Source organism: Alnus glutinosa, chromosome 5, assembly GCF_958979055.1.
Source record: "Alnus glutinosa chromosome 5, dhAlnGlut1.1, whole genome shotgun sequence".
In the NCBI taxonomy this organism is placed as follows: domain Eukaryota; kingdom Viridiplantae; phylum Streptophyta; class Magnoliopsida; order Fagales; family Betulaceae; genus Alnus; species Alnus glutinosa.
Window position 1 is genome coordinate 8,633,406 of NC_084890.1, and position 14,777 is coordinate 8,648,182.

At 33.6% G+C, this 14,777-nt stretch overlaps 1 protein-coding gene across 1 annotated transcript; it reads right to left on the minus strand.

Moving 5' to 3' along the window:
• Positions 1-12,724: 12,724 nt before the first annotated feature.
• LOC133867871 (protein RALF-like 19) lies at positions 12,725-13,084 on the minus strand. Its single transcript, XM_062304638.1, has one exon. The coding sequence runs from the start codon at positions 13,082-13,084 to the stop codon at positions 12,725-12,727; it is 360 nt and encodes a 119-aa protein (XP_062160622.1).
• Between the last annotated feature and the right edge of the window lie 1,693 nt (positions 13,085-14,777).

Consider the following 14,777-nt stretch of genomic DNA (forward strand, 5'->3'; position numbering starts at 1 on the left):
ATAAAAGTGGGGTATTAAAAGATGAGGACGGTTTCGGAAAAAAAACTGTCTATAAATTGCTAGACGGTTTTTATAAAACCGTCTAGAAATGAAAATTTCCAAATAGTTTAGTTCAAACCGTCTGGATCTTTATGGACGGTTTAATCAAATAAATTTTTTACAAACGGTTTCGAAAAAAAAAAAAAAACTGTCTATAAATTTATAGATGATTTTTATAAAACCGTCTAGAAAACAAAATTTTCAGACGATTTAGTTAAAACTTTCTGGAATTTTATAGACGGTTTAATCAAACCGTCCATAATAAATTTTTTACAGACGGTTTTGAAAAAACCGTTTGCAAATTTTGTTTTCTAGACAGTTTTAGAAACCGTCTAGAAAAAAACCCTCCATAAATGCCCTTTTTTTTGTAGTGTTGATACTGTTAAATTATTTTGTAAAAAAATGAAATTGATGTTTCTGATATGAATACACGTTACACTAGAGTTCGAGGTAGATCATATTGCCAAAATGAAGAATCTTCCATGACAATGGAATATCATTTTAGAATTGATGTTTCTGATATGAGTACTCGTTACACTAGAGTTCGAGGTAAATCATATTGCCAAAATGAATAATCTTTTTGGATTTTTTTTTTTTTATACATGTCTATAGCAAACTAGAACATTTTTGTATTTGAAAGAAAAATTATTTTTAAATATGATTTTATTGACATATAACTTTTGTACAGTTATAACTTATGATTTAATTAAGACTTATTTTCTTTTATTTTACGCACATATTATAAGCAAAGGATCAAAGAGAACCTTTTGCACCCATAAAAAATACGTAAACATAACAACCATACATCAACCAAAACAAATTAAAACAAAAGGGAAAAAAACACGTTTTCAACTTAAATATTAAAAGGAGGAAATCTTGCAAGCCTTATTTTTATTAGCTTTTCTCTCTTCCGGGTTGGTTCAGTCATCTTGATCAATCAGTGATCCTGGCACAATGATTAGCAAGGGTGCAAGGGCGGGTGTAATGGTGAGCCATTTGCCTTCTGTTGCAGTTGACGCCCTTGCGGGAGCAATCCGGCAAGTCGTGTCTGAGGGCTTCATAGCCAATGTACTTCTGCTCGCCAAGGCGTCGGCTATGATGAGAATCCATCAACAGTACCTTCTTCTCCGACTCGGCCACCACCACCAGAGCAAGGAGGAGGAATATCAGCAAAGTCTTAAATTCCATTTCAAGAAGAATGATGAAACTCTTGAAATCAACTCCAATGGACTCTTGATTTAAAGATGATTAACAATATCTGTTAATTTAGCAGTATTATTTAAGCACGACTGAACAAGAAAACAAAAAGAAATTGAAGTAATATCAAAACAATGAAAATGCATGCTACGTTACAAATCTAACTTGAGGAAATTCAAGAAAAATGCTGAAATGAATTTACAACGATGATAGCAGATTGAAACCTTCGTACGTTGTAAGAATCCTATCGATCCACTCTTCGTGCTGACCAAAACGGACGACGTGTTTGCTGAGTAGGTATACAAAATCCCATAGATCTACAAGAGTTGCAGTAGATAACCCTAGAAAAACAAAAACAAAAAAAAAAGGAAGAAGAAGAAGAAGAAGAAAAAGGGGAGAAAGAAGATGCCCTTCGTCTCAGACGCCGACAGAAAGGGGAAACAAAGGCTGAGGCAAACGAAGAAGAAACAGGGAGAGAAACGGTGAAGAAGAAATTAAAGTGAAAGAGAGGCTCAAAGCTCTATGGAAATATAACCAAAACCAACTTAATTTGCTGAGTTACCATTTTAGCCTGACGTGCAGCTGGCCTGTGTGGTACAACTTTCCTGTAAAAGTAATTCAAACAAAATCAAGGCCAGCTGCACACAAGCGTCACGAGATGTCAATATATAGGAGGAAAATGATCGAAGTATGAAAGTGCAGGGATATGACCACACAGGCCAGCTGCACGTCGTTTTACTAGAAAATGACGAACAATTTTTCACATTTTGCTCTTCTTCTTTTTTTTCTTTTTTTTTTTACATGTAAAATTTTACAACTTTTTTACAAATGACGTACAATGTTAAAAAAATTTAAATTTTTTTTTTTTTTTCCTTGCAAAACAACTCAAAATTGTTTTTAATTATCATCAATTGCAAAAATATATTGGATCATCTTCAATTCGATCATTTGAACCGAAGGGAAGTCGGTTCCTTTCCATTCAAATGAACTGAAAAGAATCCTTGTCTATGTGTTTACGTTTTTTACATTTAGCATACTCTTTTTAATTTGTAAAGGACGGTAATTAGCATCAAATCAATTACCAATAAAACCACGACAATTACTGTCGTTTTGTTAAAAGACATTAAAGAAAATGACTTTAAGTAGTAGTGAAAGCAGAATGAGTTATTAATGTCCATTAATACACAGCAAAACTTCACATGTGCGTACGTAACTCGCTCATTCAAATTAATTAATGGTAGATAATTCTATTTTTTAACAAATAATTTACAAACTTGCTCAATATTCCACTGTTCTCTCTTCATATATAATTATATATTTGCCTTTATAGGAGGAGGAGATACCAATTGAACTAAAATTCATTAACAAAAAGAGAAGATAATTTAAGATAATTTATTATCTACAACTATTTTTTGTAAGAGAGTTATGGGTATATCTAGTGGTTGGCTATTGTACCTTATCATAGCATCGATATTGTACTATATGTCTCACAGAATACACAAATTTTATTGTATGAGAGTTATGGGTATAGATAGACCATGTGAATGATGATTTTGAACTCCGTTATATATATATAGTTTGTCATAATGTGCACTTCCCAAAACATATAAGCACTTATCTTTATCTTTTTATCACTTTATCCGATTAAACCAAGCTCATTATATTAGTTAAGTTTCATTGACGATTTACTTACTAAGTCGTTGATTCATGCATTTTTGTTTTACAAATTCCCAAGTGTTAATGTGGGTGCATATTAGAGTTTTTCGCAAGGATTTCTCTTGATGGGCGAGGCCTTGTAGGAGCAATTTTGGGTGCATCTTCTGAGTTCATGTATTGTTGTATTTCTATGAGCATAGTTTATTTTCGAAGATTATGTATTTCCCCTTAAGAGGCAATTGATTGTATTCTGAGTTAGAGATCAAGGAGTTAGTTTTTTGCTCAAATCAATAATTAACTTTTAGCTGCATTTATTATGATATTTGTTAATATGGGTAAAACTTCCGGTTAATTAAATTGGGGACGCTACAAGTAACACTCCGACTTAATTACTAATCAATTAATTTCGTGAGCAATACACTCTTTCTCATTCTCTCATCTTCTCACAAGCACTCTTAACAAGAACACCAAATCCTAACTCTAACTAACTCTACAGTCTACACCCGGCCACTCGGCTACCCCCCCCCCCCCCCCCCCCCCTCAACACACCCCCACACACGCACACCCTAACTCTACCTAACTCTACAGTCTAAACCTGGCCACTCAGCTACCCCACACACACACACATATCACTTTCAAAATCACACACACCAAACACACACTTAGACTCCGGCCACCCGGCTACCCCAAACACACACACTTATCACTTTCAAAATCACACACACATATCCATGCCACACACATATCACTTTCAAAATCGTACTTTTCTCACACACGAACACACACATATATACCACTTTCAAAATCATACTTTTCTCTCAAAAACCTTCATTACACAGCTTCAAGGAGACACATCCATAACAAATTTCTCTCCTCTCCAAACTTTGCTAAAGCGTGTAAACATCTATTCTTCCTGTTATTTCTAAACTATTTTGTGTTTTATGAGCATATGCATATATACATAGAGAATTTTCACATGAAATCACGTGATGTAGTGTCTTCTTATTCATGAAATTTTATAGGGGTAATTACCTTTTCCCCATGAACTACCAGCTATTGTCAATATGCCACAACAAACTGACACACTCACCAAAAAAGAGTATTATATTGAACTACCATTTACATACCAAAACCCTCATTCTGTTAGGAAATCTCGTTAAATCAGAAGAAATATTCTATTTTTATATGTCAATTTTTTAAAAAAAGATAGAAATGCCCTCAAACAATAATTTAATATAAAAAATATTGAACCTATATATATATATATATATATATATATATATATATATATATATATATATATATATATAAGAAAAATAAAAGGAAAATAAAAGGGTTGACTGCCACCGAGGGAGGGGGGGTGGCCTGTGAGCCACCCCCAGGTTTTTTTGAGGCCACAGATGAAACCCAAGGGTGGTTGCGTGGCCACCCCAGGTTTTTCTGAGGAGGCCCACAAGCCACCTCGGATGAAACTTGGGGATGGCCACCAGGTTCCGGGGTGGCTCGCAAGCCACCCCCTTTCTTTCCTTTTTTTTCTACTTTTTTTTAATTTGTTTAATTTTGAGAGTATTATATGTAAATTTTGATTTTAAGTTAGGGTATTCGAGTCTTTTCACAAATTTGACTGACGGAATGAGGGTTTTAATATGTAAATGGTAGTTCAATGCTCTCTTTTGGTGAGGTTGTCAATTCGTGGTGACATATTGACAATAGCTGGTAATTTATCGGGAAAAAGGTAATTACCCAATTTCATGAGTTAGCATATATGCCTTTGATTCATGAAATCATATTTAAGATATTGAATTCTGTTAATCACGTGACATACTTATTATTTCATTCATAGCATTTTTTTAAAGGCAGGATAATGATGTTAGATCTCAAAGACATGTTAGTATATATATCGATTTCTCACTTCTTGTATAACATCCCAACGTAATTGCTAAATCATGTATAAAACATAAAAACACAGCTGATTTACGTATACATTAATATCATCTTAATTTATAATGCATGTATCATCTTTTCATAATTTTGATTTATTTTAATTGTCTTCAAAATTATGATTTTATGTAATCGATCCACTTTTGGGGAACCATATGATCGAAATGGCATGGCCAAAGGATGAACACCCCTAGCTGATTTTCAATATGGCTCAAGAAAATAAAAATTTCAAGTTAATACTTTTTATATAAACTTGATCTATGTATTGGTCCTTCCCTCTCCTCTAGGTCACTTGTTTGACCAATTTTTTACCATTTGTAATTATTTCAGCATTGTTTTAATTTGATTTGAGTCTATTGTTGGGGCGCCTACTCCTTTTTCATTTATAGAATCGTCCACTTTTTCTTTCTTTTAGATCATGAGTGGGAAGGATTCTCTCTTGTAACCCCTATTGGAAATAATTTTTGAATGGTGCACAAAATTCTTGTTGAAATAAAATAATACCAATCTGAAAATTAACAATTAAATAAATAATTGTTAAACAAGTAATTGGTTGAAAATATTATTGTTGATGCTAGACCATATTAATCCGAAATAAAAATAAACACAGTACAAGAGATTAAAATTAAAGCAATGAAATATCTCATAATGCTATAGAATATTCACGCAAGAGCGTTGTCCTTAAAGATTGATTTGTGCCTCCCGGAGTTTATATAATTTGGTGTGATCAGATCCCTGACACGCAACCTCTCAGTATTAGACTATATATAACGTCTATCTTCATTAAGGATACACTTTCAAGAATGAAGATTAAATAGAACAACCTTTTGATAAAAGATGATGATGGACTACAAACCACACTTAGACTATTAAAATATAGTAATGGCTTAAAAATTATTCACGATGGAATATATTGGACACCGTACGTACTAAATTTTGAGCCAAGAAGAAGTCATATATAAGCTCATTGGAAAACTCAATTTATAGAAGAGTAAGTAAGAGTGAGCATCAGATTTTTTCCTAAAGACCATGACAAAACATTAATAAGCAACGGTCAAAACGTATAAGAATTTTTTTAAGGCTCAAAGCCTCAAACAGTAAAAGCGTTTTCTTTTTCCTTTTAAGGCTCCGTTTAAGTTTGTGATTTAAAAAAGTGCAATTTAAAATAACGATTTTAAAATGTGCGATTTGAAAAAAGTGATTTTTAAAAACGCAGTTAAGTGTTTGACAAAATCGTAATTTAGCTTTTAAAATCGCAAATTAGCCTTTAAAATTTTACGTTTTCAAAAAAGCACCAGAGAACCTGCGATTTGAAAAAGTAAATTTTTTACGTTTTCAAATCGTAATTTTTAAAAACACAATTTTCAAACGATTTATGTTCTGTGATTTGGTTTTAAAATGTACTTATTATCTACGAAATCGCAATCTCAAACACACCCTTAGCCTCAAAGCCTCAAACAGTAAAACACAATGTAAATCAAGAGTACTGGACATCAGACCATTAAAAAAAACTTATTAAACAAACGAACGGTCAAAACATTTGTTATTTTCTTTAAGACTAAAACAAAACGTAAGATTTTTTTTAATAAAAAATCATGAAGATGACTTAATGTCAAAATTAAAAAAAAAATTAAAAAATAAAAAATTAATGGACAATATTTGTAACGTTACAACAACCCCTTTCTTATTCAATTAGGAAAAAAAAAATCTATGTATTGGTAAACATAAAATCTTGTAAAAATAGTTTTTAAAACGGACCAAGAACATGGAAAATCAGGCCAATGCAGTAACTTGCGACGCCAAAATTTTCATGAAAACGGTCTTAATTGGTTTCAAAAGTTATATTTTATGTTACCTTGCTATTTGACGATTAATTTAACTAGTTATTTAGTTGCAATATTGTTTTTACAAAAAATCAAAGAATTTAATGGTGTGAATCAACTCTCTCTCTCTCTCTCTCTCTCTCTCTCTCTATATATATATATATATATATATATATATGAAAAAGTGTTTAAAATGTACATTTGATCCATTGTTATTAAGTTTTAGGCCTAATTAGTTGTTTAGGCTAAGTGGGCCAAGTTACTTAAGAGAACAATAGTGCATTTTAGCCCATTAAGCTTTATTTTGGACCATATAAGTAGAATCTTAGAATAGATTCAAATAGACATTTTTAGACAGAACCAAAATTAATGAAGAAAAAAAATTGATAAACCAAAGTTATTTTGAAGGTATTGTTCAGTAGAAAAACTTTACAAGCGTTTCTTTAAGAAAATGAAGTTTTGAGTGAATAAAAATCATAATAACTTAGGATTTGGATAAAGATGAGTTTCTGGAACACTATTTTAAGGGACAAAAAAAATACATTTTATCCCTCCAAAGTTTTACTACTTTACCCCCAAATGTTTAAAAAGTTCTAATGTACCCCAACAAAGTTTCTGAAATTCTCAATGTAACCCATCTATTAGCCATTTCCGTCTACTTTGACGGAAAATGACTCACGTATCCCACACATGCATTTTTCGACACCAACTTTCCAAATTTACTCCAAATATATACACGTGTTGAATTCCTAAAATGATCTTGCCTAGAAAACCATTTTTAACTTACTATTTCCACATCATTCAATTCAGCCTTATCCATTCCAACCCATGCCTATTAAAGCACGCCTCACGCCATTCAAACCACATTCTTCACCCTTATATCCCAACCACTTCAATCCTTGAGAGAGAGAGATTCTAGAGAGAGAATGAGGTGATTTTGATGTTGTTCTATCTTCATTAAAGTAAACTTTAAACCTTAAACTCGTTTTTCATAATGTTTGGTGTTTTGTTCATGTAATTTCCCATGCTTTTTATAAGTCTTAAACATACCATAATGATCATAATTTATCTATATTAAAAGAAAATAGTTTTAAAAAAAGTTAGGAACTTGCTCTCATTTTTTCATGAATTCTCACGTTGATATGGTTTAACATGTTTTTATAAAGTTATTATGAGCTTTGGTTAACCTTGAAAGTGGTTTGGGTAGGACTTTTGAGTTTTTCATACATTCTGCTACGCATCGAATGTTCATTATGTTTGACCGAACGTTCGACACTTCGACCCTTATTTGTCGAACACTCGACCTCGATACAGAACGTTCGTCAGTGACAAAAAATGGATAATTAGGGTTTTAATGATAGATTAGAGTAACTTGGTTATTATTAGGATTTTTATGTGCTTGAGTTAGAAATCTCATTATATTATCTTTAATTTTAGGGTATGTTTCCCAATAGTGGGAGTCCAAGATGTCTGAATCAATGGATAAGCGTTTGAGGTAAGTAAATACTTATGAAATTGGTTTCAATTTAACGTGTGATATGTCAGCAGACTGAGCATGCTTTACTCTTCTAAATGATATATCTCATGAGCCTACTTCTTTCAAATAGATAAATGTCTATATATGATTTCTTAAAAATAAATTAACAATATTTGCATTTTATGACATAGTACACCGGTACATGCGGTATTACAGCCATAAGCTTACTATTATATGGTCTTGATTATATGATCACAAAGATTTACTTTTATTTTTGGTATTTGATCCTATGGTTGTTTATGATGGGCTCACCAAGTACGGATGGGGTCATAGTTACGACTTTGCTAGTATCGTGGGGCACCCGAGGTTGGACTCAGTGGAGCTGATAATATATGACGGCATACATACAATATTTGGAACACCGGTGTTGTATTATAGGTTCATCGGGATAATGCCAACCCTATCAAGAAAGGGTTAAGGGCTTGGATAGACTGTATAAAGGATAGCTACGGTTAAATGAATATATACATATATAACATGATTTTCCTGCATTAAAATATCAGTAATTATTACCAGAATTGTGCTTCATCACTTTTTCATAATAAACTATATACATTTTTAATGGCATAATAACAAAGATAATACACGTTATATTTGTGAAAACTCATGTCTAATATTCCAACGTTATGTTTTGTCAATTAAGGCTAGGTGGATGATTGGTTTTGTAATAATTTGCTTAACAAGTTATGGACTTGCGCAGTTATTTCTCTTCTACCGTAAAACACCTCGTTGTTTTGTAGATTAGCATGTTGTCAGGCAATAGAGTGAGAAATCCGTTGAGATAAAGATGTCAATCATGTCTGTTTGGGGATTCTGAGTCTATGATCACTACAAAAAAGGGCTGATTCTAGATGGTTTTCAAAATCGTCTAGAATTAATGTTTTACAGTCAGTTTTATTAAAGTAGTTTGGAAATTTCCAGACTGTTTAATCTAAACCGTCTAGAAATACATTTTCAATTTAGAGACGGTTTTATTGAAACCGTCTGTAACTTATGGATGGTTTAAATAAAACCATCTAAACCGCATCGTTCTTCTTTCTTCTTCTTCTTTTTTCCCCTGTTTGCTTATCTCTCTCTCTCTCTCTCTCTCTCTCTCTCTCTCTCTCTCTCTCGTTCTTCTTCTTCTCTCTTCGGTCGGCGACTGAAGACGGGCGACGGGATCTGGAGGGTCGGTGGGATCAGGACAACGAGATCTTGCGACTGGAGAGAGTGGGTTTTCGGCCAAATCTGTCAAACCTACGCCGGTGTGCGTGGGTTTGACAGATCCGGCCGGATTTGGCGAGTTCGTCGAGGTTTCTGGCCGAAACCCACGTCGATGTACGTGAGTTTGGCAAATCTGACTGGATCTGGCGAGTTCGTCGTGGTTTTTTTACCCAAACAGTAAGAAATGTTGAGGTTGATACTCACTGTTTAGCCCAATGCCCTTTTTTTTTTTCGATTTTAAGTTGTTGTTTCGATATTTATCTTTGAAATTTACTGTTTACCTTGTTTGGACGGTGCTTGATTTGGGGGTGTTGCTCTGTGCTTTTGATTTGGGTTTTGATTGATAGACTTCACGAGGAGCAAGGTGTTAGAGAATGCTTCAAGTCAGGAACTCCGGCTGTGCGTTCCATGGTTGGCGGCTGAAAGAACGGTGGCCTTCTGTGGTTCGTTGGCAATAGCGATAGGGTGGGGGTTTTCTGTTTGGGATTTTTTTGTTGCCCAATGATGGTGAATGACAGTGATTGCCAATTTGGGGGAGGGTGTTTGGATGGCCTTTGTGGCACGGTGGGGGTGATGGTTTTGCCCATCACGTCAAGAGCGGCGTAAAAAAAAAAAAAAAAAAAAAAAAAAAAAAAAAAAATTAGGGACGATTTGGCTCAAACTGTTTATAACATAACCTGGATTAGCGACCCATTTTTCTGGACGATTTGAAATCGTCCAGAAAAAACCATCTGGACCTTTTTTCAGACGATTTAAAACCGTCCAAAATGCCCGATTTTTTTGTAGTGGATTAATGATACATGATTCTGTCTTAAGGTGTATTGTTAAAAATCTCATATCAATTTTATAGTAATGTCAGGTTGGATTAGTTGGTAATTAACTGTTATTTTATAGTGATATATGTCTGAAGGCTCCAAGCCTATAATTAATGATACATGATTATGCCTTAACGTATATCGAAAAAAAAAATCACAAATCAATTTGTCCCGCTTTCCGCTAGAGCATTCTTAGTAGCTTTATCAAATTTTACTCATCAAAGTAGCTAAAAATCACTTTTCTCTATTCTGGTGAGCCACCTTTTTAAAATTCTCCCAACAGCCTCACCGTTTTAACTATTTACTATCACTATTCCATTTAAATAATATTTTTTTAATATTTCTTTATTCTTTCTCTATTTAATCTTTTTTCAAATAATCCTTCATGTCCATGAAATAAGGACATTATCGTGTGATAGAGATGTGAGATGAGAGAAAAAAAGAAAAAAGTGTGTTGATCATGTGAGAGAGAAAGGTAAAACAAAATTGGTAAGTAGGTTGGTGAGTGAATATTACTCATCAGAATTAGTGAGTAATTTTACTCTTCAAAACTTTTTGGTTAAAATGGTGAGGTTGTTGGGAGTTATTTTTTTACTGTTTTCATGAAATTGGCTCACCAAAATAACTAAAAAACTATTTTGATGAGACTATTAATAATGCTCTAATACCCTCTAATTATTGGTGAACGTACTCCCCGATTACATGGAAATGAAGGTAGAGGATGGCTTTAATAAAGGTGAACGCGCGCCCGCGCAGGGTCCATCCCTCTAGACTATTACAGAAGCAAACGGTCATATTGCGCTCGCTTTTCAGAGCTAGGACTGATCGAAGGCACACGACCCTTCCGCCTCCATGAGACAAGGCTCGCTGTCAGGACTAGTCTGCTCGAGCAGAAGTCTAGTGAAAGTCTAGTGGCCTGATCGAGTGTTCTGCATTTAGCTTCACTCGAGCAAACATTTAGCTAGCTAGCTTTAAAGAGATAGATTGTTATTGATGATTGACGCTCGTCTCTTCTGCCCTCTCTGATAGAGAATTGAGGAAGACAAGGACATAGGATAGGAGCAAAGGTGGGGGAAGGGTTGTGTGGTTAATGGGATAAAAGAGAGAGTTTTTGGTAATAGATATGATGTTCCTACACAATTATTGACATAACTATTAATTTTTTATTGTTTTTATTAAATAAAAAAAATCACAAAATCATGTATTAAATGGGTTGGGGTCTAATTTTGTATTTTTATTTTTTATTTTAAAAACAATTCAACGAAAATGAAAACAAATAAAGCTAATAATTATATCTTTGGGTGACAAAATATCATTTTTCCTATTTCTAATCACCATAATCATAAGACAAAAACAAAGGGTAGGAAACTGACACCCGTACCTAATTGCGTTAAGCCACAGAAAGCAAGTACAGTTACAAAATCCCACCCTCCATTACCAAAAGAGAAATGATATTTTGTCACCCAAAAATACAACTATTGACTTTCTTTATTTCTTTTTTTTTTTTTTTTTAGAGATGTCTTGTTTGGGGGCTGTTTGTGCAAGGCATAGCTTGTCTATGTGGCAAGGTGGTCCCTCACTACTTTTTGAATTTTTTTATTTTTTAAAAATAAATTAAAGTAAGCGACCACCTTACCACATAGATAAGATGATGAAAAATTATATATTTGAGTGGTGTTAAATCATTACTCTTATGCGAGGCATAACTTTGCCAACTACACGTACACCCGAAATTAGCTGCTTTGACGTGTTCAAATGCGAAGAGTTTTAGAACCCAATAACTGCTTTGACTAGCTAGTTGATTAATTGGAAATAGAAATGTTGAAAGGGAAAAATATGTCAACTTTTATTTCTCTTTTATCCTAAAAGGCAACGTACCTTTTATAATTACTATTTAAATTTGACATCGATCATTATTAAATTTTAATTTAAGATAATTTTAAAAATCATATCACATTTAGAGCAATAAAAAAAATAAGAAATATAAGTCTTGCATATAACGTTATTCTATTCAAAATACGCTACATTGTATTTGCCAAAATTAAAGCATGTTGATTACCCAGTACTCGAAGAAAACAAAAAAAAAAAAAAACAAAACAAAAAAATTGAAAAGAAAAAGAAAAATTAAGGTCATATACTAAAATTTTACTTTTACAATTTCCGTCCAAATAGACATAAAGAAAACAATAAATCTGCATGCATGGCTGGAACCCTAGCTCGTTATATTAAAATCATACCATACTTTCTATTTCCTCCATAAGATACACATAATAAGAGATCAGAGCAAGGACCTTTTGCACCCACCTCAGTTGCATAAGTATAACACGTACATATATATATATATATGAACCAAATTAAACAAAACAAAAGGAATTAAAAAATCACCGTATTTAAATTTTAAGGATTTAAAGGAGGAAATCTTGGAAGCCTGATTATTCAAGAATTAATTAATCCCCATGCATGTTCTATCTTTTCTCTCGATCTCTTCCGGGTACGTAGGTTTCTTTCAGTCTTCAATCAGTGATCCTGGCGCAATGCGTAATGCGGCTGCAGCCGCGCCTGTAAGGGTTAGCCTGCTCCCTCTTTTTGCAGTTGTAGTAGGACTGACCACGGCGGCTACACGGAATCGAGTTGGCCCTGAGGGCTGCATAGCTAATGAACTTATGCCTCGCGGCAAGATGTCGGCTATGATGAGAGTCCATCATCAACAGCTCGGCGTCCTCGCCAATGCAGTCACCCACCGAGCCGCCGCTGCATGAGCCTGCGCCGATTTTGGCCAGACCCCAGCTGGCTGCATCGTGGAGTACTGAAGCCGACTCAGCCGCCACGGCCAAAGCAAGGAGGAGGAATACAAGCCACGGCTTAAATTCCATATTTCAAAGTACGTACGTACGTATATAATAAGCTGGCCTGGGGAGAAAAAGATCGAACTCGTCGATTTCTGCCCTCCCTACGTTAGAGAAGGGGAAGAGAAGGTTATAGATGCAAAGGTGGGAGGGTTGTGAGGCTCATGGGATAAAAGAGGGGGAGTTTTTGGTGATGGAGGCCATGGGTTGGATTTTGTGGCTGTGTTTTCCTCTGCTTTAACGCAATTTCTGGTGCCCGTTTCTTTCTCCTTGTTTTTCTCTCTTTTAGTTTCTGTGTTTATAAATAGATCCAGAGAGAGCCTCTTGTTAATTTGTGCGACTGGCATAGCTTTGCCAAACAATGGAAGGCCAACTCATGTCTATATTACTGCCGATGCCTCTATGCCCTAATTGGAATGTGAAAACTAAAAGCCTCTAGCTCTACAATCTAGCTGTTACAATTCTGATCGATCACTATATATAATTTGGGTTCACACTCATTTATCATATTTATTTCACATCGATCGGCTGATCAAGCAGCGTCTTTTAGCGAAATTTTCATGTTAGCTATTTAGAAAAAATAAATAACAAGTTACATTAGCTAATATCTTAGAATTAAAACTCATTAGTAGTGCTGAATTTACTCCATCCAAATAAACTCATTTGTTGTATATATATATGGTAGTACATTATTTAAAATTTTAAGTGAAATAAAAATATATTTAGCATTTGATAATATATTCATCATTAAATTTGTACGTGGACCATGAAATAGATTATCTTCATTCCATTCTTACACTTATATAGACCTAATTCGAGCCATAATTATGCTCAAATTATGGCTCTAGAATTTTAGTGTCCAAAAAAATTAAAAAAAAAAATTGCATGAGCTCTTAATTAATAAGAGTAATGTTATACACCCCACATTTATCTTACTTTTTAGTAGCCATTGAATTTTCTTTAATTTTTTTTTTTTAAAAAAAAGGTTGATCCAAAAAAAATTTATCTCACCTTCGTCGACTGCCTCCCGTCAATGTCGCCCTGTCTGCTGCCATCAACTCCGGCAAGTTTCCATTTTTCGTCAATGTCTGCCATCTCCAATGAAAAAAAAAAATCAAACTCAAGATTTCATAATCTTCCATCTTAAGTTTGAAAGAAAATGTTAAAATATATGACGAGATTTGATCTAAAAGATTTGTTATAATTGATAGTAATCTCATATAATCAAATTTGATTACCATCAAATTTATTAACATACTTAATTATCTACCCCAACTCTCCTATAAGTAGGAGTCTCATGTAATATAAAATATCAAGTGAATAAGATCGAGCAAAATGTAACCTTAAGATTTTAATTGGTAGACGCATGTCATAAACCGTACCATATATGCACGTAAAATCTTGTCTTCTTTTCTCTTTCTTTTTTTAAGTCTATTATTTATTTATTTCATTATTAATTTATTCACTACATCAACATAATAAGGTAAAAGTAAAATTTTGATGTGATATATAATATTACTTTTACGGCCTACTAAGAATATTTTGGAGGCAAATTAGTCCTTGGGTAGATAATATAAAAATTAAAATAAACTGCTTGACAATGACCCAATGAAGAAGAATTTGTACACTTACTTTAACTATTTACCTTCAAATGTTTTCCCATTACACTAATGTTTGAAGTGACGAGTCATCAAAATTATCTTATTGTAAACTCGGATTT